This window comes from Bemisia tabaci, chromosome 1, assembly GCF_918797505.1.
Source record: "Bemisia tabaci chromosome 1, PGI_BMITA_v3".
In the NCBI taxonomy this organism is placed as follows: Eukaryota; Metazoa; Arthropoda; class Insecta; order Hemiptera; family Aleyrodidae; genus Bemisia; species Bemisia tabaci.
Genome location: NC_092793.1, coordinates 91,034,521 through 91,059,085, shown reverse-complemented (window position 1 = coordinate 91,059,085; position 24,565 = coordinate 91,034,521). Strand labels below are relative to the sequence as shown.

The 24,565-nt window shown below is 38.8% G+C and overlaps 1 protein-coding gene across 1 annotated transcript in view; it reads left to right on the top strand.

The window, feature by feature from the left end:
- The window catches only part of Cbl (E3 ubiquitin-protein ligase CBL), a 42,154-nt gene that overhangs the window by 8,146 nt on the left and 9,443 nt on the right, over positions 1 to 24,565 (top strand). Inside the window, exons 2-6 of the mRNA XM_019056394.2 lie at positions 5,660 to 5,806; positions 12,996 to 13,127; positions 17,056 to 17,193; positions 20,813 to 21,035; positions 22,321 to 22,473. Of these exons, the coding sequence (XP_018911939.1) occupies positions 5,660 to 5,806; positions 12,996 to 13,127; positions 17,056 to 17,193; positions 20,813 to 21,035; positions 22,321 to 22,473 (793 nt within the window). The remainder of the gene's footprint in view (positions 1 to 5,659; positions 5,807 to 12,995; positions 13,128 to 17,055; positions 17,194 to 20,812; positions 21,036 to 22,320; positions 22,474 to 24,565) is intronic.

The following is a 24,565-nucleotide window of genomic DNA, read 5'->3' as shown; positions in this document are numbered from 1 at the left end:
AACGTGACGTAATTTTCCAAGGGATTGATCCGATCTCTATGACGGATCTGAGAGAAGGTGTGGGATGGTGCGGGTGGGGAGGGGGGGGGGGGTTAGAGGTCTAGCATTCTGGATTTCAGTGTAACGTAATTTATGAATAGCGTGGGAGGGCATCTTTGGGCATAGAGAAAAAACAGGAGGTGTTTGCATTTCGGGCATCTTGGAATTTTTCATAGAGTATCTATAGCTTTGATGACGTCAGTGGGTACAGCGACGTTTTTATCCTGTCGATTTTCTTGGAAATGGTGTAATTTAAGGGAAAAAGTCATTCTATAAAAAGTGCTTGAAATTATATAAAGAGTTGATTTAAGTAAAAAAATCGGACATTATGGTCCGTTTTTACAGCGTCAACATAACCCTCAACGAGCGTCTTGTTTACAGTGATGACGTAGGTGGGTACAAATCCTCAAGATGCAAACACCTCCTTTTTTTTCTCTATGATCTTTGGGTAAGGTCATGCAGCTTGGTTGTAGAAAATTATTGATCTAAAACAGCATTTTTTTCGTTCATGTGGTTTTTCCAGGTTTTTTTTTAAGGTGGGTCTTTGAGAGGGGAGAGGGGTGAAGTAGGGCCAACCATAGTGTATCATGAAAGAGTTTGGCTTCACAGATCGTGATGTATAAAAGTGATGAATCGTGCAGTCAGAAAAATGGTGTCAATTAATGTTAAAAATAGAAGGTAACTTCTATCTGGCCTCCAATTCAGGTTAGAAACGGTAGTTTCTTCTCTTTTTTTTTTTTTCTGTTTTTTATAGTTTCTTCTCTTCTTAGTCTGATAATACCGGTAATGTTGATTCTTTCGTGGTTTTATATTGAAAGCCAGAATATTGTACAAGAAAAAAACCCACGGTTAAGAGCATATCAGTTGTTCCGAAGTTTTCACCCAGCTGCCTCAACAATATCTGATGTTTCCAAATGATCGGTACCACAAAGGTCTTTGCATTAGTAAGCATATTGCATTTCAGTAGTTAAAAGGATATGTGACATCGTATATCGACGGTGTACTTCGGCAATCACATAACTCGGAAAACGTGATTTTTCAGGAGAGAGAAAATACTCTCAACATTCCTCATCTTTGAAGGTATACCCTCTATAGAGGGAAAATAATTCTTGAAGACAGCAAGCATAAGATGCTTTATAAGACTCTATCATCATTTTGAATAATATTCTCGTCTGTCAGGAGAAATGGCCGAAAACCCGATTTATGTGTTTGTGGAATTACGGTCCAACTCTGAATTCCGAGATACATGGTTGGCAAATTACTGTTTCAAACCTATTCTTTGCCGATGTTGACTGATTAAAGACTCAACATAGAGTTTAACAGGATTGTATGCTCTAATTCGCCTCTTCAAAGGTTCAGTTAATCCCACAGCATAGATGGAACATCCTGCATTGCGAATAATATGGATTATCGGATGCAATAAAAATACTTAGATCTCATGGTTGTGCTGGTATAAAAATGAAAGGATGGAAAAGGAACCGGCAGCTCCAAAAGTATTATTCTTGATTAAATCCTCTTCATTGGCGTTCCCATTAGATCAAGCGCCTCCAAATACGCACGTATGCAACACTGATACCAAAAGTTTACTCCCCCTTCAGTTTTCCCAAAGAATCAACAGTAAAATCGCAAATTCCTCACACATGCAACATCTCCATTGAGCTTCGGGACAAAAACTTTCAAAGGGTTAATCGACCCCAAAGAATCGAATGAAAATATTTTCAGCCCCCCAAAATGAGCCTAAGGGGGGTTTGGAGGGGGGGGGGGAGCCGGAGCCCCCCGTTTTTCGCGTTTTTCAAATAGGAAGGGTATGTTTTGACTTTAGATTCGGAATCTACGGCAAAAAATAAGAATATTATGCTCTTTGCATTTTTTCCCTAAACCCCCATTTTTTGGAGTTATAGGGCATTTTTGGGGCACTTTTCAATTCGATGCTGTAAGCGGCCAAAATATCCAAATTTCTAAATCTGAAAATCTCCTGAGAGGAGAGGTCAGTACCTTTTCGTTGATGTGCCATTTGACCCCTGTTGCTCCAAAATTTTGGGGGCCACGACCCCCCCCCCCCAAATTTTGGGGCTTTGGAGGGCCGTAAGTCGAAAATTTCAAATAGCATGGCTATGTTTAGATTTCAGATTTGGATTCTACGCGAAAAATTACATAGAATTGATATGGCGCATGGCCTGTTGTCTCAAACTTTTTTTTGCCCCGTATTTCCTCCAAAAATACACGGCTTCTTTTGGGGAAATGGGGTTCTTCAGTAATTTGGAGCAAACAGGTCATGCGCCCTATCAATTCTATGTAATTTTTCGCGTAGAATCCAAATTTGAAATCAAAACACAGCCTTGCTATTTGAAATTTTCGACTTACGCCCCTCCAAAGCCCCAACATTTTTGGGGGTCGTGGCCCCCAAAATTTCGGAGCAACAGGGGTCATATGACACATCAATAAAAAGGTATTGACCTCTCCTCTCAGGAGATTTTTAGATTTTGAAATTTGGATATATTGGCCGCTTACAGCATCGAATTGAAAAGTGCCCCAAAAACGCCCGAAAATGCCCTATAACTCCAAAACATGGGGGTTTAGGGAAAAAGTGCAAAGAGCATAATGTTCTTATTTTTGCCGTAGATTCCGAATCCAAAGTCAAAACATACCCTTCCTATTTGAAAATTGCGAAAAACGGGGGGCTCCCCCCAAAAATCCCCCAAGGGCCCATTTGGGGGGCTGAAAATATTTTCATTCGATTCTTTGGGGTCGAATAACCCTGTGAAAGTTTTTGTCCCGAAGCTCAATTCTCCGCCGTTTTCGAGAAAAAGATAGTGGACGGGTGGTCTGGATCACCCTGTACATTCAAGGCTTAAAAAAAGTTAGACAAAGTTCGCAAAAGGTCCTGGTTTATTTATCTAACGATTTGATACCCTGACTACCTCCAAGTTACACGTCATCATACTGACAGTTTCAATGTTTGGCACGTTGAAAAAAAGGTTTAGAATTATTCCAATCTCCTGAGGAATGTTTCGTGGTTTATGAGACCTGCTTCTACGCAAAAAACCAAACATTGAGAGAAAATATTATATTTGAAAGTTTTGAGCAACTAGTTACACGTCTTTCCCATATTTTATCCCATTAGCTGAAATCCACCCATATATGTATGGAGTTTGGCTCAGAGAAATGGGCCAAAGCAGTGTTCACTGATGGTATTTATTCTTATAGTGAAAATATTGAAATAGAACCGGGTCTGGAAATCAAACGGTTACAAGAAGGTGAAATCTACAAATACCTTGGTGTGGATGAGAGCGACAACATAGCGCACTGTAAAATGAAGGATAGACTCCGGAAAGAATATCTGAGGAGAGTGCGGCAGTTCTGTAAACCGAGCTATCGGCCAACAATAAGATGACCGCGATTGGTACGTTTGCTCCTCCAGTATTGAAGTAAAGCTTCGGTATAGTGGAATGGTCCAAAAAAGATATAAGAGCCATTGACACGAAAACACGGAAAGCGCTGATCACTCATAAGCTGCATCTCCCACCAGCGGACGTTTACAGACTCTACGTGACAAGGAAAAAAGGAGGGAGAGGCGTTAGGCAAGTAGAAACTGCGTTCAAGTCCTGCCTGATGAATATGAAACATTATTTAGAAGAGAAAGCAGCAGAAGATCCTTACATCAGGATGGTGTTGGGAAAAGATCGAAAAGCCCCAGCCAAAGGGGCCATTGGAAAACAGGCCGACAATCACTCTGCAGAGGAGAATGTTGTCCACACAGCGGTTATTGCACCAGAAAAGAGGACCAAGGAGGCTAAGAAATAGATCAGCCGCAACTTTGAAGAGAAATGGAAGCAGAAGCCAATGCACGGACAATATCCCAAAACGATTGCAAAGAGAGAAATAGATACAGCTAAGTCAGTATTATGGCTAACAAACGGACACCTGAAAGGGGAGACAAGAAGCCTAATAGTAGCAGCTCAAGATCAAGCCCTGGCAACACGGTATCGTAGTGTCAAAATCTATAAAATCCTCGGCACAACAAAGTGCAGGATGTGCGGCCGCTACGATGAAATGATTGACCACGTTGTTTCGGTATGCCCCTAACTGGCGAAGCAAGAAAACACTACCAGGCAAACATTAGACGGGAGCATTAGGATATTATGGAAGATGTAGGTGCGAACCGACCCAGAGGTGAAAGCAAATTGGCCTGACATAATCGCGAAGCAGCGAGATGGACCCTGCCCTTTAATTGACGTCTCTATTCCCATGAACTGCAACGTGGTGCAGAAGGAAGCCGAAAAGCGCTTAAAGCACAAAAGCCTTGAGCTTGAGATAGGAGTACAAAGGATGTGGAGGTGCAAGACCAAGACTGTGCCAGTTGTCGAAGGAGCAACCGGTGTGATATCAAATGCGTCGGCAGGCTTCATCAAGGGAATACCTGGCAGGATCTCAATTGCAAGCATCCAGAAAACAGCAGTATTGGGTACAGCGGCAATCCTCAGAAAAGTGCTGACTTGAGTGCGAAGTGTACATTGTTATTTTTTATAGTTATAGATCCTATATTATCGTAGTTTGTATCATACAATTATCATTAAGCTCATTAAGTAAGTTCGAAACAGTGTAAACCAGAAGAAAGGTAGCCTTAGTAGTATTAGTATTTGTATTGACTTATTATTTTATTAATTTTTTTCTTCTTTTTATATGTAGTAACTCATCAGTGATTGGAGCAACGCCTCCAACCACCTGGGTTATTATTCCCCCACCGCTACCACTCAGTGGCGTGTAAATATGTAAAACGTGTACATATATCTGTTTGACTTACTACCCCTCTCTCCACTCATTAAGCGTTCTTCCCCCTCCCCCACCCCTTGATGCTAAGGCCTATTGTTTAGGCCCGCGATAAGGTGTACCTGATTTGTACCTTAATATAAAAATTAAGTGAATAAAGGAGGAATATGAATAATAATAATTGGAATGTGGCAGAATTCTTCCATCAAGGAGGTGAGAGTCAATGAGCACCTGGTTAACACCTTCGTTGATCGGCTGAGTGCGAAATTTAAGACGCCTCTAAACTCGAAACATATGACCAAGGCAATCAACACCTTCGCCATTCCTGCGTTAGCCTACTCATTTGGCGTTGTCCCGTGGTCTGACACGGAGCTTGAGGGGCTTAATAGGAAAGTCAGAACCTTGCTGACGAAGTGGACTAAGCATCACCCAAGAGCTGCGAAGGAGAGAACACACATCCTTTGTAACCGTGTCAACCATCAACTAAGCCACACTAAAACTACCGCTGAGTTGATGCTCATCCTTCAAAAAATATACTCCTTGCGCGGTGGATGCGCGGGTCCCTTAGAAGTAAGCAAATCAACCAAACCTTTGTAACCACTTTCTAAACGGGCGCAAAGCGTACATTCGGGAGAGAGAAATCCCCCTTCAAATTAAAAGGCGCTCCGCACCGGTTTCTTTTCTTGGGGGGGGGGGGGAGAGAGAAAGCAATGAACTCTCCTAGTTTGAGATATTCTTTTTGTTCTTGCGTTTAAATTATTTGTAGAGATGTAGAGGTGAACGAGATGAAAATTAATTTGGTATTCAATATTTGCCTGCTTATCAATCTGTTTATTCTGTTTGTTTTTAGCACTCTAGTTCCTTGGAAAATTTTCAGACAAGCTCTGAATGAAGTCCACTCAATTACCTCAGGTTTAGAAGCAATGGCCCTAAAATCAACAATAGATCTTACATGCAATGATTATATTTCAAATTTTGAATTCGACGTCTTCACACGGTAAGCTCAAAATTAATCATTATTATCCCATGAACCTTATCTCAAAACGCATCTCCACTTACCTCGTCCATAAATAGAACAATGGTTAAAAGGATAAAAAATATGCTGCATGAAAAACAAATAATTTTCTAAAGTCAGAAGAAATGCACACGGACTGTCCTTAAGTTCTCTCAAAGTATATATCGATGGTGAAACTACCAAACCGCGATCTCGATTTTTGTTGGGGTTAAGTTAGCTGTATGAATGAGTTGTAGATGTCCTTCATCGGCTATTAAAATATTTTTGTAGAAAAAAATCGGGAAGTTACCCAAATTTAGTTAAAATATCACATATCTCAGTGCTAATTCGTAATTCATTTGTCTCGTGTGGTCACAAAGTTATCGTACTCAGGAGAAATACGAGCATATAGCCAAGACAAATGGAAAGGTTTATCTGGTTCAGGTATATCAAGATGGGATTTGTCTTGAAAGATAAATAAGTAAGTCCTGTTGTTCGGGACAGGTGCAGAGAGTTTTAGTGAATCTTTTCTCAAATGGAATTGGTGCTCCCCAATTTTTAACAAAAATCTCAATTATATACTTTTCTCTGTAGGACCAAACGGAAGAAACAAGTCAACCCGTATTCCTCCAAGACATACATTTTCATCCAAAAACATCGGATGAGCAAAAATATCAAAAATATGGCACCTCCTCCCCCCTTCTACCCTGTTCATGCCATAACAAACAGCATCAATCGCGCTCATCCACGCGCTTGGCTGGAAAATAATGCGCTTTTGACTCCTTTGCACTAAGTCTCTCTACTTTTAGAAGACTTTTTTAATGTAGTTCATCCATGAATGTAAAGCATACACTAGATGCTCTGCTGAAGGCCACAGTCGAGATGAGGAAGGCAGCCACGGGCCACAGAACCACTTGAGGGAGTGACAAGTAGGTGTGTGACAGATGTTAAATGCGGACAAGAGGTGTCATGGATGTCGCATACGCTTGTATTCGAAGGCGACTTGTCCACCAGGAAAAGGGAAGAATCCCGTACACTCCTTATGGGAAAGTGCACCACGATCGATTTTTAATTTTTTTACTGCATTTAATTCATCTCAAGATGCTGATTAAAAGTGATCATTCCACCAACTTTCTACGATGCACCGTTTTCGTTCAATACGCCCGGAACGCCTCAATTATTCGACAATAAAGGGTTAAAAGTAACAAGGCATTCGAGAACAAGTCTGATGTGAATAAGGAAAAACGTAGCGAGTGTGTCTTCTTATCTATTTCTGCCTACTCTGGGGCTATCACTCTCCCGCTCTCGTCCGGTTGACGTTCACTGTTTTTCTCCGACTTTCCTGTTCTTATGCTCATCACAAATCTGATTTGGATGGTCAAGCAAAAAAGCGTGCAGAATCCGAGATAAGACTGCCGCTCAATGCTGGAGTTCCCCTGATTTCCTTGTTGACACACCGTCAATCGTTCACTCGAGTGCTGAAATGAGGAACCTTTCTGACTCTTTATCGCCGAATAATTGAAGCGTTCCGGGCGTATTGTGCAAAAACGGTACATCGTAGAAAGTTGGTGCAATGATAACTTTTGGTCAGCATCTTGGGATGAATTGAATGCAATATAAAAATTAAAAATCAATCGTGGTGCACATTCCCATAAGGAGTGTGCGGGGTCCTCTACCTTTTTTATTAATAGAGGTATTAGGTTAATCAGTCATGGCGTTTACAAGTATTGTGATTAATAAAGACATGATGACTGGTCCAGCTGTAGGATCAATAGAAGCTTAAAAGCATTAATTTAAGCACACTGTTCAATATGACTCTACGCTAAGCCTAAAATCGATCAAAATCTTCAAGTAACAGGCTCAAAACCTTAATTCGAAAATTACATGTCTCGAGGTAATAATGTTGGTTTCTAATTTGCAAAACAAATAACTCGGTTTTTCCTCTGTATTTCCTGTTTATTGGGGCTATTTTCTAAAATGCTTAAGGGGTAGTGAAAAGCAACTGATCAGTTCTATTTTCAAGAAATATTACCTTCTAACGATCATCAATAAAAAACGAAGACAGTTTTTCCTGAAAACTCAGGTTTTCCGAGTTACGTTGCATGTAGTTTCACCATCGATAGCGATACATACAACAGGACAAGGTATCCATAAAGTCCTCTTGCCCTCCTCTAATTTTTCATCTTATTTAAGTAAAAATTTGAAACTTGGAAGATGTTCTTAGGTCAAAGGGAGCTACTTTTTGACCCCCCAAAAATTTGCTAAGGGGCCCGATCAGGGGGAGGACCCAACGAAACCAACTTTTCTCCCCAAATGGAAAGACTTCCCTTTTAATACCTTGTTCGAAAGAGCGAAATAACATCTGTTTTTTGCGCAAACCGTAAGTCATTATCTCAAACCGTTTCAAAATGGCGGCCGGTTTAAGTTCAAAGTAGCCAAAAATTATTTTTTTTCTTTAAAAAAGAAATAACCTTGTTGTCAATTTTCGGCCATTTTGACCTTTAACCGGCTGCCACTTTGAAACGGTTTGAGATAATGACTTCGGGTTTAAGCAAAATAGTTTCTTTTCATATCTTCTTTCAAACAAGGTACCAAGGGGGGGGGGGGTTGCGAGCGTGGCGTGCAGAGACGCGTTTTCCCGTCATTTCGCGAATTTTTCCCCCCTTTTGAATGTCGCTACGGCTTTGAAATTTTTGGAGGTAACACACTTTTTAGAGGACTTAACGGGAAAAATAACCCAATTATCCTCGCCCATTTTAAAATTCTCTTTCCCTGAAAGTGGCCTTGGGTCGTGAAATTTTGCCGATTTTCCCCAACAATCTCCCCGCACGGTGTGTCTTTTTTCTACCTTTAAATTTTTGTTACGGCTTTGACATTTTCTGGAGTAGCACAGTTTTTGAAGTACTTTACGAGAAAAATAACAAGATTTACCGTGTTCTTTTTGAAATGCCCCCTTCTTCCCTCCAAAGTGGCCACATCGCACGATTTCGTCGATTGTTCGTAACATTCTCCCAGCACGGTTTGCCGGAACGAGTTTAAATTTTTTGCAGAGTCAAAAGCAAAAATTCTTCAGATTCTAGAAGTGAAGCGTCCGCCAAGTCATTTGAGCCAAAAGGAGAACGATTTTGTTCAGCTACTGGAAATCAAATCGATTTAAATGTATATCAGGGCTAACATAGGCAAATTACCGGTATAAAGGTCCGTTATACGAGGGGCGTTCAATAAGTAAGTATCCCGCCTCTCTAAAAGCAATAAAAATGGACCAATTTTAAAAAAAACTTGGGCTCAAAATCTTCCTTAGAATATACTGAGTTCAGTGAGTTCAACAAAACAAACCGCAACAAAATCGGACTATACAGGGTGAGCGAAAAGTCCCCGACCCCCCCTCTAACTTTTGAACGAATTGAGGTAGGGAAGTGAAACTTTGGGAATGTTCCTATCTCAAAAGGGACCATCTTTTGAGGGGGTCAAAATTTTGGGCCCCCCCCTCAGGGGGGGACAGGGGCCCCCCAACTTTTTTTTTCAAATAGCAACCCCTATCTTGTGATACCTCATTCGAAAGAACATAGAAAACTAAGAATTTTGGCGCAAACCGCAGATCAATATCTCAATTTTTGACCGAGTTATGATAGGTCAAAGGTCAAATTTGACCTATTTTCAAAAAATCATAACTCCGGTTCAAATTATCGTAAAGAAACAATAAAACGGGGAAATTTACCAAATTGTGTTCGCTTTTACGTAAAAATTGCAGAAATCACTTCGATTTAATTTTAAGGCGGGGCTTGGCGCTCGACGCTCCCGCCGAATCCGCGGGGATTTGAAGTCCGCGACAGAAGAAGAGCTTCTCTGCCAAAGCCTCAGTCGTTCATCACTGACGAAAAATCAAATAAGTTTTTGTTGAATAAGGGACTTACCTCACTTCTCCACATAACCAGCTCGATCCAAGCAGGTCTGATACTGAGACTATGAGAATAGCTTTTGGATGCCACGCGCGTAGAAGTCTTTCAGCTGACCGGGGACGAAAGAGTGGACGGCTTGTTTGACCTCTTCCACTGATTCAGAATTAACTCCTCCGAGTTCATATTTGAGATACGATACTAAATGGCAAACCGGACCACCATTCATTCCCGTTTCTGAAATCTGAACTCGAGGGAGTTAATTTTGAATCAGTGGAAGAGGTCAAACAAGCCGTCCACTCTTTCATCCCCGGTCAGCTGAAAGACTTCTACGCGCGTGGCATCCAAAAGCTATTCTCTTAGTCTCAGTATCAGACCTGCTTGGATCGAGCTGGTTATGTGGAGAAGTGAGGTAAGTCCCTTATTCAACAAAAACTTATTTGATTTTTCGTCAGTGATGAACGACTGAGGCTTTGGCAGAGAAGCTCTTCTTCTGTCGCGGACTTCAAATCCCCGCGGATTCGGCGGGAGCGTCGAGCGCCACGGCGCGTTCAAACGGCTCGCGTTCGGCCGCATATAGTCCGATTTTGTTGCGGTTTGTTTTGTTGAACTCAGTATATTCTAAGGAAGATTTTGAGCCCAAGTTTTTTTTAAAATTGGTCCATTTTTATTGATTTTAGAGAGGCGGGATACTTACTTATTGAACGCCCCTCGTATCATTGAAAGGAAATTCCATGATAGTTATAATGCCTGTAGGTTTCTTAGATATGGTTGTTCAAAGTACTCGAACACTAATACCGCCGATTTTAGGCATATGGTGAATTTTTGAGGCCTAAAACTACCCCTCAGAGTTGAAAATTGCTCAAATTTTCCATGAAGCTCTCCAAAAGATGACCGGCTTTTTGGGCAGTCGACTCGGCCGTGGAACGGTGTTTGAAATTTAAGCTTTTAATGACCTAAAGCTCTGAGAAAAATTTCAAGATAAGCGTAGGGACGGTTTCCGAGTTACCGGGTTCCCGGGGGGGGGGGGGGGGCAATCGGACCAAAATCCCCTCTAATATTCGCCGTTTTTTTGTTGAATTGATGTTGCCATGGGCTTCTGGTTGTTTTGCAAATGTGTTCAGCATATCGATGCTTTATTTATTTTTACACGCACAATTGAAATTTTACGTCGAGAAGTCTGTTTCGATTCGTCATACTGATTTTTCCGATCTTACAAGGATTATTATCCCTTACCTGAATTGATAATAGCGAATTTTAATCCCAGAAAACCACCGATGTTCAGTTTGCTGAACTTTTTACTCTTTTAACAAAACTGAGTGTATCCTCACTAATAAAATGTAAACATATTAACATTGTAAAAGCATAAATTATACGAGCAACAAAAACTACTAACTCGTCAGCAAGCTGCAAAACCCTAGACAGCATTGAAATGCTGTAATGAACATGACGGTAGGTATGAATTTAGAGAGGGATCCTACTTTGCTATTGCTACTGAACAACTCTCAGGAGTCTCAGGATGGTAACAAGGAAAACCTGAATAAAATTGTTAATTGAGAGCCAAAAGGTCAAAATTAATTGAATTTTATGAAACGACGTATGAAATCCTTTTTTTTGCACAATTTCTTTAAAATTTCCGACAGTGTTTGTGGGACATCCTTCGTATCTCTACCACTGTTCATAAAAATCTGCACATATCCTGGGGACCCCAAAAAAACCGGAATTTTTCGGTAACTCACCAACAGTTCTAAGTTGTTTGAAAGAGAGTGAGGTAGACCAAGTTGATGCATAGAGTTCCTTTCAAAGTTGCGTTCAAAGTTCAAAGTCCTCCGTTCAAAGCTTCTTGCTCTTTTGGCAAGAGGTGTAATTAAGAGGTTATGTAGAGCTATGCAAGGTCAAATAAATTGCCATCTTGGAGTTCTTTTTTATTTCGTCTCTAGGAGACATCGTTTGAGCGGTATGGCGTTCATAAAATCAGTATTTTTAGATACTTCATTCTAAGTTGGTAAACAAAAATTGCCCCGACGCAAATATTTTGTTAATGACACAGGTGTGCGCGGTTTCCAATGATAAACTCACTTAGTAACCTGAAGTCAAGTCTTCAAGTTCTTTACTTCTCTGGCCCTTTCATTAGAAGTCACGCAGTATATTTAGAGGGATCTTTTAAAGTCTCACGAAAGGCTCCCGAAGATTGGTGTGCTGAAATGCTCCTAACTAAAGAGGTACAACCTTTTTAACCATGGAAGAGATCTGAAAATCGAGATTTTGGGGAATTCTGAACCCTGATTCTAATTGCCTCTCCTCAAAACCCAAGAAACCCTTACAGAGAAATTTTTGAACAAAATCCTAGGCATGGAAAGGTGAGTCTAATCTGAATTTTTTTTAGGAATCGTTAGTTGATAATTGGAATACTTTTTTATGGTGAGAATGATTGAGACTTGACTAAACTGTGCCAAAAAGTTCTCATTCTCTGAAATTCATGGGTGAGCTTATAATTTGCATTTCCTCTGAATTCACAGTTTTTTGTTAATTTTTCGTCGTAATGAGTCAGTTGCGCTGGTCACAGAATCTGGTTTTGATGTTTGATTTTTGTAGATTAGCTCAAAATAATAAGATCTGTCCAAACAGTAACTTTCTACGTTCAGTATTAGCCGGAATATCGCCGTTTGAATAGTCAGGTTCTTAACGACATCCACCGCAGTAGTGACACCCTTGGTTTCTTCAACTTTGCTTTCATCAGTCAGGGTGACGCACATTTGCACCAGTTACGTGACGTAAAACTCGGATGAAAGCAAAGTTGAAGAAACCAAGGATGTCACCACCGCGGTGGATGTTGTTATGAACCCGACTATTCAAAGGGCGATATTTTGGCTAATATTGAACGTAGAAAGTTACTGTTTGGACAGATCTCACTATTTTGAGCCAATCTACAAAAATCAAGCATCAAAACCAGATTCTGTGACCAGCGCAACTGACTCATTACAACGAAAAATTAACAAAAACCGGAGAATTCAGAGGAAATGTAAATCATAGGCTCACCTTAGAATTTCAGAGAATGAAAACTTTTCGGTGCTGTTTAGACAAAATGTAAGCTCCCTCTAAATATGCTGCGTAATTTCTAATGAAAGGGCCAGAGGAGTAAAGAATTCGAAGACTTAACTTCAGGTTACAGAGTGAGTTTATCATTGGAAACCGCGTACTCGTACACCTTTGCAAGGCGGACGTGTGTCATGAGGAAGTACAAAATAATTCGATGTTTTCAATACTTTCATCTCTTAAACACAAATTTGTTTTAGGTTATTCCAACCGTGGACATCTCTACTGAGAAATTGGCAAATTTTAGCTGTAACACATCCAGGTTACGTAGCATTTCTTACTTACGATGAAGTCAAAGCAAGGTTGCAGAAGTATATTAATAAGCCAGGAAGGTAAGGCTGTTCATTTTTCATCTCAATGTCCTACCGTATGTATGTATATATGGGTGGATTTCAGGTAATGGGAGAAAATGGTTCTGAAAAAAAGTTGAAAAGTGATTTGGCCATATCAAGCAAAGACTACTTTTCTGTAATCTTAGAGCTCCAGACTGTAGCATTTAATTACGTATATCGCAATATCTTTACGATTATTTTTCTTTACCAAGCCTGACATGTCAGTTTGGTTTGGACATGTCAGTTAAACTGACATTTTCTTGTTATTAATTTTTTCTGCCAATTTACAGTAACAAAATCAAACGAATCTTTGAAGTTAGGTCGAAAGGCCACCTAAAAATGTAAGAAAAAAATATTTATATAATATTTGCTCACATGTTCCACCAAAAATTTTGATGGGAAACAGCGTCATCAAACTGACATTGACTAAGTGAGACACTCCAAAAACCATGGAAAAAACTGAAATCATGCTGAATTTGGGTGGACTTATCATGCACACATCTGTTCGTTATCCTTTTCCGCACTCAGTCATGCCTTAATCAGCACACCAGCGCTATCTCTTGAGTGGCCACAAACTAAAACGCATAGCATCACCAAACTGACACAATATTGAGTTTCACGCTTCAAGTCTCGAAATAAATTGAATAATATAGTTTTCTGGTGTTTCAATGCATATTATATCAAACCATATACATTCAAGACTTAAAAAAAAATTACACAAAGCTCGCAAAAGGTCCTGGTTTATTTATATAACGATTTGATACATGGACTACCTCCGAGTTACACGTCACCAAACTAACATTTTCACTGTTTAGGACATTGAAAAAAAGGTTTAGAGTTATTCAAATCTCCGGAGGAATTTTTTCGTGGTTGGTGTGACCTGCTTCTACGCAAAAAACCAAACATCGAGAGAAAATATTAAAATTGAAAGTTTTGAGCAACCAGTTACACGTTTTTCCCATATTTTATCCCATTAGCTGAAATCCACCCATATATGTATATAAATAAGTCGCTTTATAGCACTCCCTGGCGCTCTACGACACCCAACCTTCACTGCCCTTTGTCGAACCACAACCCTTTGGGCATCGAGAATCTTAACATTTCTGCTTGAATCCCATCCCTGCGACCTCTCATTTGGAGCCCTCTGCGCCTTCATCCAGGAGGAACCCAATCAAAGACCTGCTTTAGCCATCTGTCTCCTGCCATTCTCTGAACATAACCATACCAAAAAAGTTATTTTTTGTTAATGGTCTATTTGGCATCCATGATCTCTGCTAGCGTCTCATTCCTGATGCAATCCTTTCTGGAAATACCAGCGCATCTGCGCCAGAAGTTCATCTCTGTTGCCTCTAGAACCTTCTTGGTCCGCTGTTTCTTCGCTCATACCTTACACCCTTCAAGTTACTATACTCTTGACAATCGTGATATTCCTTCTTTTGTTCTCTTTGTAGATATTGGAGACTCTTTGCTCCCAAATAGCTTCATTTAACATGGCGAATGCTCTCCAACCCTGCATATCGATGATGAAAGTGCAGAAGTGCGTATCGCGGAAAACACGATTTTCCAGGAGAGTAAAAAAACTGTCTACATTCCTCCTTATTGTCAGTAGAAGGGTAATATTTCTTGAGGATAGCAAGAATAATATGCTTTTTAGACTCCATCAGCATATTGAATATTTGCTCGAACTGCTAGTTAATATGGTAGAAATGCCGAGATTCGCTATTTCGGCACTAAGAATTGACACTTTATCACGAGATACGCATTTATGCCATTAGTATTTTAAACCTGTGGTTGGCGGCTTTTGATCATTTAAAAACTAAAAGAGAGTTTCACGCTTACAATCCCTTATCAGAAGTTTTAGTTTGATCTCATACAGCCGGATCAAGCATTGTATGATTGGAGAATGATATTATATGTAGATATCGAGATACACATTTCTGCAATTAGCCGTTTGAACCTGCCCGTGATCATTAAGATCAAAAATACAGTTTATTCATGCGTAAAACTTGTTTAGAAGCTTTTTAGTAGGTGCAATATGGTGAATGAAGCATGGTATGACTCGATTGACTCTAATACAACCGACTGTTATGATTGACCGTCAGTTCATAATTGCATTGGCCCAGAGAGCGAATAATGGACACAAACGTCGCGAGCCGCTGGTAATAGGTACCCATGAGGAAATGATACTGAAGGGCCTTTGAGTGATGAGCATTTAACAACTTTTCAAAACCAGTGAATTCCTGAAAATAAATAAAAACACAGAACGGCTAATCATCTGATGTATGCGCTTTTGGCGGAAAACGCTGAGGAGCGCATGGTGTGTGTAAGGCGCGCCGGATCAAATGAAGGGGCCAGAACGAGATACCTATTTCTGCTCTTCAGCCCGAGATACGGGAAAAAAGTTCTACTGTGTTAGGTGACTACCTGATTTTTTTCGATTATAATCTCTTACTGGCAGATAGACGACATCTTCAATAACACGCTTATGGAGCTAACTCAAAACTGTCAAAAATCGAGGTACGCACTTTTGCACTTTCACCATCGATATTTCTGTCATTGGTGGCAGGTGCAATCTTCTGTCGTGGGTCAGAAGAACTCCAAGATATTTGTAAACATTGCAGCTTCCAATTTGCCGCCTATTGTCTAGTTTTATGCTTTGCTGATTCCTGCCAACGGTCAACTTCTCTGTTTTTCTCACATTTACCTCAAGGCCCCATTTTCGATACTCAGCCACCAACTTTCGAGTCACGTAGATCTTGGGCGAGAATTACTTGGTCATCAGCAAAGCATAATGTAAAAAGTGCTTCTTCATCTTTCAAAGGGATACTCATTCCAGAACATTTTCTCTTTCAAATATGCAGCGCATTATTCTACAGCTAATATCCTATGTATCACTGCTTTTCCTAATCCAGACGAGTTTTGTTCGAACTGCAAATTGTTTCTGTTTTTTTTTTTTTTTTGGCTTGTTTCTTTTACGCGATTCTGAACAGCCAATGAGAAAGCAACTTCGAATTTTAGGTCAGAAAACTGCATTGTCTTGGGCAACAACATAAAAACGACTTGCTCTGAACACGTTGCAGTTGTTGCACACCAATGTTGCTTCAGTTGTTCCCAAGTTGTGTGGGTGAAAATCAGCCCTACCCCCTCAACACAAAACAACTTTGAAAAAAATGCGATCGTTGCTTGTTCTCACAACATGTTTCGAGTGTGTCCGAACAAAATACAAGTTCTCCTAATGTTCTTTTCCTCTCCTTACACATTTTCACCAAATGGAAAGTTCCAAGAAGCAAAATAGATACCTGGAAACATCACTAAAAGAATGGAAAATTTTTTGCTGCCTGGAAATTCTTGGAAAAATCTGGCAATACACTTTAAGCTGGTATTACAGCTCAGAACTTGCGGTCTTCGATTCAAGAGAGACAAACAGCTCTCGCCTTTAAGAGGTATTTTTTGGCCGCCATCTTAGATTTGGCCGTATCATGACCTCCAAGACAACGTTTGTTTTAATTTTGATTCTCTGATGATAAAAACAAGGAAAACAACTCTTGAGCAACTTACTGGGAGACCACTAATTCTCTCACTCCAAAACTGCCGTTTTGACCAACATCATAAATCGGAGGAGGCTGGGAAGTTTGCATAAAATTTTGGGTGTCTACCGTCAATTTTCTTTTTCTAGACATCAAAACGACAGGATTACCACATATTTCACATTATCGCAACAAAAATGCTCCGATAATTTATGTTTTGTTACACATGCACCTAAAATATCACATCTGTCCTTTTATTGTGCCTAAATCTCTGTTCTCTTGAAAATCTCATCGATACTACCCTTCTATGATAATAGAATTAATTTTTTAAAATTTTATGGTTACCTTTTTAATTTTTATTTTTATTGTTTTTTTTATTTTTATTTTTATTTTTTTTGAAGCTATGTTTTTAGGTTAAGTTGTACGCGCTTGGGACAATGGGCTATTGGTTATGTCACTGCAGATGGTGACATTCTTCAAACCATTCCACAAAATAAATCTCTATGTCAAGCTCTGTTAGATGGTTATCGAGAAGGCTTGTAAGTATCTCCAAATTGGCAAATAACATGTATCATGGTCACTGACGTACTTTATAGATTTTGAGCCTTTCTCGGTGGACTGAACATAATAGATCTGAACATCAGTATTGCTTCTCAGGAATTAATTTAATGCTAAGCGAGCAAATTTCTTTCCTAGACCTGCCCACCGAAATTTTTACATGGGGATCCATTTTTGAAATACATCGATTTCACTTTTTTCTCTCAAATTTTTGTGAACAAACATACATAAATTATCCAGTACCTAGGGTTGTGCGAATAGTGAATTTTCCGAACAAAGCGAATAGCGAATAGTTTTGGCAACTATTCGCGAGTAGCGAATAATTTAAGTCAATTATTCACAGCTACGAATAGTAAAACGAATAATTTGAAATGACTTTTTTAAGTGTGAAAATTCGTAAGTATTACAAAAGGTACTCTTGGAGCAACCAAGATATGCGGGCCAGTCGCAATTGCGCTCGCTGTTCGTAAATTCGGCTAAGTCTGTTAAGATCAAAGGAGATCCGCCGTTCGCGATGTCTTGGATGGAAGCGGAAGCCTTGCGCAGGTCCTCACAACGTTTCACGATTGCCACTCGGAAATTCGTTATTTTTGATGGCGCAAATATTTGAAAATTCGTTCCTCGTGACGACGCCAATATTTGAAAATGTCAGTTCAAAAATTCACTATTCGCGACGGCGCGATTATTCGCAATTTGCGAATAGTGCGCGAGGCAGACCAAGCGAATATTCGGCGAATATTCGCGGCGCGAATAGTCGGAATTGCGAATATTTGCACAGCCCTACTAGTACCAAATTGAAACGAATATTTCAACTTATTACTGCTGTAGAGTTCATATCGTGATCACTACAATATGTACTACATCTGTAAATCTTTCTGGATCATCTCCTTTTTTTAAATAATTGTCACATGATTTGCCCATGCATTTGGGAGACCTGTATTTGAAATACTTCGGTTTTCTAGTCAATTGTTTCTTCTTACTCAAGAGAATCTCTTCCATACTTTGTAGACTTTCTCTTTGCATTCCATTTATTTTTGCATTACTGCCAAGAAACTGGAATGAAGTTTTTAAAAAATAGAATGTAAGTATGTGAATGAATGAAACATCATTATTAGGCAAAGAGAAATGTTGCAATGTTATATTATTTTTTCTTTCCTTCTTTTTACAAAAAGCATTACTCAATAGGGAAAAAAATGTATGGATTGAAGATTTATTTTGGTAATTTTGGCGATTTGGGCCAGTCTCTTCATGACTAAGTTAATAAGAACTTATAAATCATAATATTAAAGGCACCTTTTTCAAATTTTAGCACCCATCATTTCATAGTTTTTTCCTATCACTCTAATAAGCACCGGAAACTGAATGATATCATGAATTATTGCGGTCTAGGAATAAACTTTTAAGTAAAGTCTTAAGGAAAATACTTGATGACAAAAAATTCTTAATAAATATATAAATAAAAAATTTGTTATGGCTGACATCTATAAAAAATGTAGTTTTTAAACAAAGTTTAAGCTATTAATTTTTTAAGTACGGATACTCTTTATAAGACCGGTTTTTATCTTTCTCCGTTGTATGGAAAAGATCCCTACCTTAAAAATAATGGCTTATATCTCGGTTAAAAACTGTGTTTTTTATATTTATGAACTTGTAACTCATGCTTTGGACAAGCGTTGTTTTTTGGAAAAAGTTAGTGTCTGAGATCCTGCTCTGTCACAATGCTATAAAAAGATGAGTATTAGCAAAGCAAGTATGAAGAACACAAGTTTAGATTTATATGGCACGTGTAAAAGATGGTAACATATTCAGTTGTATCCACCTCAGCAGTGTTCACTAATGACTTGGTTTTGTTTGCAATGAATAGACAACTGAGAATTGACAACTGTCTGAAGCTATCTTTAATTTTCTGTCTCTTTGATGGACAATGGTGACTTCTCTTCTTTTTTTTTTGGGCGGATGCTCTTCATAATTAAAATGCCTCTTCATTATCAGTGTTGTTATCTGTGAACTTAATTCCGCCCAGACCCATTGCAATACAGGGTGTTAGGAAAGTCCCTTACCCCCCCATCTAACTTTTAACCTAATGGAGGTAGAGATTTGAAACCTGGAGGACGTTCTTAGGTCAAAGGGAGCTACTTTTTGACCTCCCTGAAAGGGGGGGGGGGACGGACCCCAACTTTTTATTTTTAAATAGGAAGACCCCTCTTATGATACCTCGTTCGAAAGAGCATAAAAAAAGAAAACTTTTCGCGCAAACCCGAAGTCAATACCTTAAACCGTTTCAAAATGGCAGCCGGTTATAGGTCAAGATGGCCGAAAATTGAAACCTAGGTTTTTTGTTGATGGATTTGCCTGAAACTCGGGTGTATGGGGTTACAAGAAAAACGAATTTGACGTTAGATTTTCAAAAAAACCAAACTTGTCAAAATGACGGCTGGTTGAAATTTAAAGAGTCCGTTACCGCCCCCTCCCAAGGGAGCCCCTTGGAAATTCCAGGGGGGGGGGTCAAAAAATAACACCCTTCGACCGAGGAACGTCCTCCAAGTCTCAAATCTCTACCCTAATTAGGTAAAAAGTTAGATGGGGGGGAGAGCACTTTTCTAACACCCTGTATGTGTATCTTTCTTTAGCCTTAAATTTCGGCTCTGGAGGTCAAGTCGAAGGTGGCTCAGGCAGCCAACAACATCATTCAAAAATAATCTTGGACAATTTTTCCCAGGGTGTCTAGCATCAGGATTTTCCCGATTTTCCTGATCCTATCAGGATTTGAGGTCAATCAGGATTTAATCCCGATTTCATCAGGATTTGAAAAAAGTTGGTTGTCTGATCGGATTTTTTAATTGAGCTATTTTTGTGAAGTTACATTTGCCTCTTTTTCTCTGCAAAAAATCAGGATTTGAAAAAATTATAAAATCAGGATTTTGCAGTCAAAAATCAGGATTTTCCTTGGATTTCCCAAAATGACCTGACACCCTGTTCTTGATGCACCAGCTCAATATAGGATGTTAGACCTCATATATTTTAAAAGCATTTATGGTTGCGATGTCGAAAATATTAAAAAAAGCAAACATTCATCATCGTTGAATATTGGGTGACAAAGTATTCCACCTAGATTTATATCAGAGTGTGGCCAAAACTTTCTTTATACGAAATGTTTTGCATTAGGAGTCATAGCATGTTAAAGTAGCCACGACCCCCATTTCTACCCTGACAAAGTAAAGAATAGGGTGCCCTGAGTAACAGAAATTTCTAAAAATTATCCCTCCATGCATTTTCCTGTTACTTTTGGTCCTAGTAAGAAGAATGAAGCAAAAAAGTTTGATTAGTCAATCTTACACCTTGCCCTTGAAGCTTTGAGGTTCACAGCAAAAATTCCCATTTACCTAGACTATCAAGGAAATGCCAAGGCATCTCAGCATTAAGGATTGAGAACTTAACCACGATTAGTCTAGTTTTCATAAATAATAAGATAAGATTGTGAGGGCTTTAGTCAGCTAGTCTCAAAACCAATAGCAATTTTAGTTATCTCAAGTCTAAGTAATTGATAATCTTTGATTTTGCCATTGAAGTATTGTGCTAAAACACTTTTTCTATTTGCAGCTACTTATTTCCTGACGGACGTAACGTAAATCCTGATCTATCGTGGGCTGTCCAGCCAACACCTGAAGACCATATTAAAGTAACTCAAGAACAATATGAGTTATATTGTGAAATGGGCTCAACGTTTCAATTGTGTAAAATCTGCGCTGAGAATGACAAAGATATCAGGATAGAACCTTGTGGTCACCTATTATGTACACCTTGTCTAACATCCTGGCAAGTGGTAAGTTTTCCTTTTTTTTCCTTTTTTTTATCTTTTTGGGTTATTGTTTTATGTAAAATTTTTATTGCACTATATTAGAGACTTACGGAAATAATATGACAGGCCTTGCTATGGGTAATTTGGCTATTTTAGCCCAAAAGTACCTTTAAATCGACTTTATTTTCCAGGAGCTCGACAAAATTTTTTTCTGTTTGACTTAAGTGACTCAGTAGACACTCTACTTCAAGAACCTGAAGAGTTTTTGCTTGTGACTCGTCAAAAAATTTAAGCTCGTTCAGACGCACCGTGCCATGAGTAGTTGATATGTGCGTTTTGTCGCTGCAGGTTATTGTGAATCTTTTGGACAAATAAACAAATTGATTTATAAAGCTCAGCTACTTTAATCCGAAAAATAAGCTGACACAATCTTCTTCCCAATTGAAGCGTTTATTATGTAAATGTGTCAACGCTGGGGGAAAATATTGTAGGAGATAAGAGAAACTACACGGAAGGTGGTTAAGGATTACTTTTACCTCAAAAACTCAATTTTTATCAAATCCGACTTGGCACTTCTTCAAAATATCCACTTTAACTGAGGCACTTGGAGGACAGTGCACATAAGTGCAGTTTTTGCTATTTCGAAAAATACAGTTCAGAAGTTACGAAATTACATGGATCTTTGTGATGGAAAGAAAGTTCAAAGTGACTTTTTGATGCATAAAAATGGGAATTTTGGAGCGAATGTTTCACTGAAGATTCATTAAGAGCTCACTTTACTTCTATTGAAATTACTAATATCTGAATTTTATCAAAAACTGCACTACGCACCTTGTCTTCCAAGCACCATTGTCTCTTGGAGTTCGTAGAGGTAAAGTAGGTAAAGTAGACTTGTTAAATATTTGTATCGTATTTTGGCTTACTGTAATGAAAAAAGATATTTTAAGACACAAAAAAAGTTCTAAATTTTATGCAAATATTTTGTTTAATTGTTTGATTTAAAAGGATTTTTTCTCTTGGAGTTTTGAACCTTCCTTTTGTGACCCTCCAAGCTGTGGAAGAGATTCTTCCTGTCTACTTCGTCTTCGGCGGCAAAGCTGTTAAAACCTTGAGCTAACTTGACACCTCACTCGGTATATCTGATAATTTTTAAATAAATTCCTCTTTCTATAAAAGCCTCCTTACGCTCGGACCTTTGATAAGTCTTGAGGAAGTCAGACGATTGGGAAATCGGAGAAAGTCATTCTCCCTGTGATGATTTTTCTTAAATCTAGGGAGGTAATGATGAAATTTATGACTTTGATTTCAGGATTCAGAAGGACAAGGATGTCCATTTTGCCGAACTGAAATTAAAGGGACTGAGCAGATAGTGGTAGACCCCTTTGATCCTAAGAGGAGTCATAAGGCAGGGAGTGGTGCTGCAAATGCAATTGCAAACGACAATGATGAAGCTGATGACGAGGTTCTTTAACTAATATTTTTCTGCTCGAAGCCATCTAATTGTCAACTCTTGCAAGATATGAAGCAACGATTCTCATATGTCCTCTTGGAGCGAGTGCAGATTTAATCAAGCAATTGCTTTATGAGAGCTGTGTCTTGTGTTGTTTTTCTTCTCAATCATAGAGCATCAAGCCCTTTTTTGAACGGTAAAGGAGGGGAGTGGATGAGGGACATTTTTTGGCCTACCCCGGATTCCTACAACTCCACTAGTTGCTGCTCATTGAAGATCTATTCAATGTAATAAATCATAATTTAACCATTAGAGACACTATCCAGATCTAATAGTGGCTTGAACATGTGTCTTAAGGAGGACTTCTGGGAATTCATACCAATCCCGAATTAAAGTGAACCTTTCACACCAATACATCCACTAAAAAGATTTTAAGCTCTGAATTGGCACTAAAAAATCTCCTACTAGTTGTATACTATACAAGAGCCTCCCTTTTTATTGTGCCATTGTCATCTAAGATGATATGATATCGTTCTACGTGGCAGGGGTAAGCAATGAAACTAACAGTAAGTAAGTTTTCATCGAATAGAAAAAAATTATATTTCTTTTCAACAAACCATGAAACTATCATTGCAGGCAGCTATTTAACAATAATCCCGTTTCCATTCCATTTTTGAGCGCCTAAAATATGCAGTGCACAATTTACTGATAACAACAGTAGATATATTCCCTGAACACAATCATAATGGCAGGCACATTTACAGAAAAGAACTATTGTCTTCATCATTAGAATAGAAGAGAACATCAGAATTTCTCTAATTATTTCTGGATTTAACATTAAGTATTCATACATCTAAATTTGTTTTAAATCACCAATGAATGTCAACCCTCTGCTCAAAAATGTCTTCTAGTTCTAAGTTCTAACTCCTCAGCAGAATTACTCATTTTATCCTTAATAAATTTCTGGAAGATTGATGTTTGACTGAAATCCGAATAATGTTTCTCACTGCAATGAATGCATTCTTATCTTATATGTTCGTCTCAGTGTTGCAGTCTCATGGTATTGCTGGCTTAGATTTTGGCAAAAAAAGCCGGACTTCAGCTGTCCAAGCCCCATTTCATACTGAGCCTCTGGAAGACGCAAAAAGTCCTTGAAGCAAATTAATAAGGAATGTCAAAGAGTCCCTTTGGTCAAATATAGTTGAAATCAAATCTTGCTCTCACAAAGAAGGGGGAAAAAACTTTTTGCAGTTATTCACCATCATTAAAAATGACTTAAAAAGAGTGACTTTACCTGCACCAGAGATGAATTTTTTCGGAAGGGTTAGTATTCAGATGGTCTGAAGTTTCTTCTAAGTATTTACTCTCGTGTGAAGCCCCTCAAAAAGCCAGTGTCATCATATTTTCTTGCCCAAACAAAGAGAAAATAAAGTTTTTTTGCTCTTGGGGCTATTTTTCATTAAGCTAGGTTCAAAAATGTTATAGTTAGCTCTTTATGGTCATATTACTGCTAGTATTATATGCTGTTCTTGCGTTTTGGCTGTCGAAACTGATTTTGGGGCACTTACCTCTCCAAAATTCCAAACATGTCACGCTATCAATGAGGACTTTTCTGGGATGGACATAGGGGGTCGTAAGGACTCCCTATGCCAAGAATCAGCTTGTTATGAATTTTTTCTCTTAACTTTCATACAAGTCCTGGACTAGTTGCCTAAGAGGGAAGAATATAGTTTTTTGTCAATTTTAAGGGGTTTGAAGTAAAATTTTTAGGGTTTGCAACGTCAAAACAAACATCATTATTTGTAAGTATACTATGCAAAATCATGATAAAAAACAATTTGATGCCTGTAATTGCTGCTAACTACCTTTAAAAGTTGCGTTGAAAACGCTGAAAAGGAGAGTCTCAAAAATGCTCGCCCCGACTAAAAACGCGTAGAAAAATCATCTGATTTCGTTCAAATTTGGGGATATCAATTGTTTAATATAATGACACAATCCAACCATCGAACATCGATGATCCACATTTTTTTTTTGGATGTCTCAAATTTGGGACACTCTGATGTAAAGTCCTGAAATGACCAAATCATGATCCATTATGTAAAAT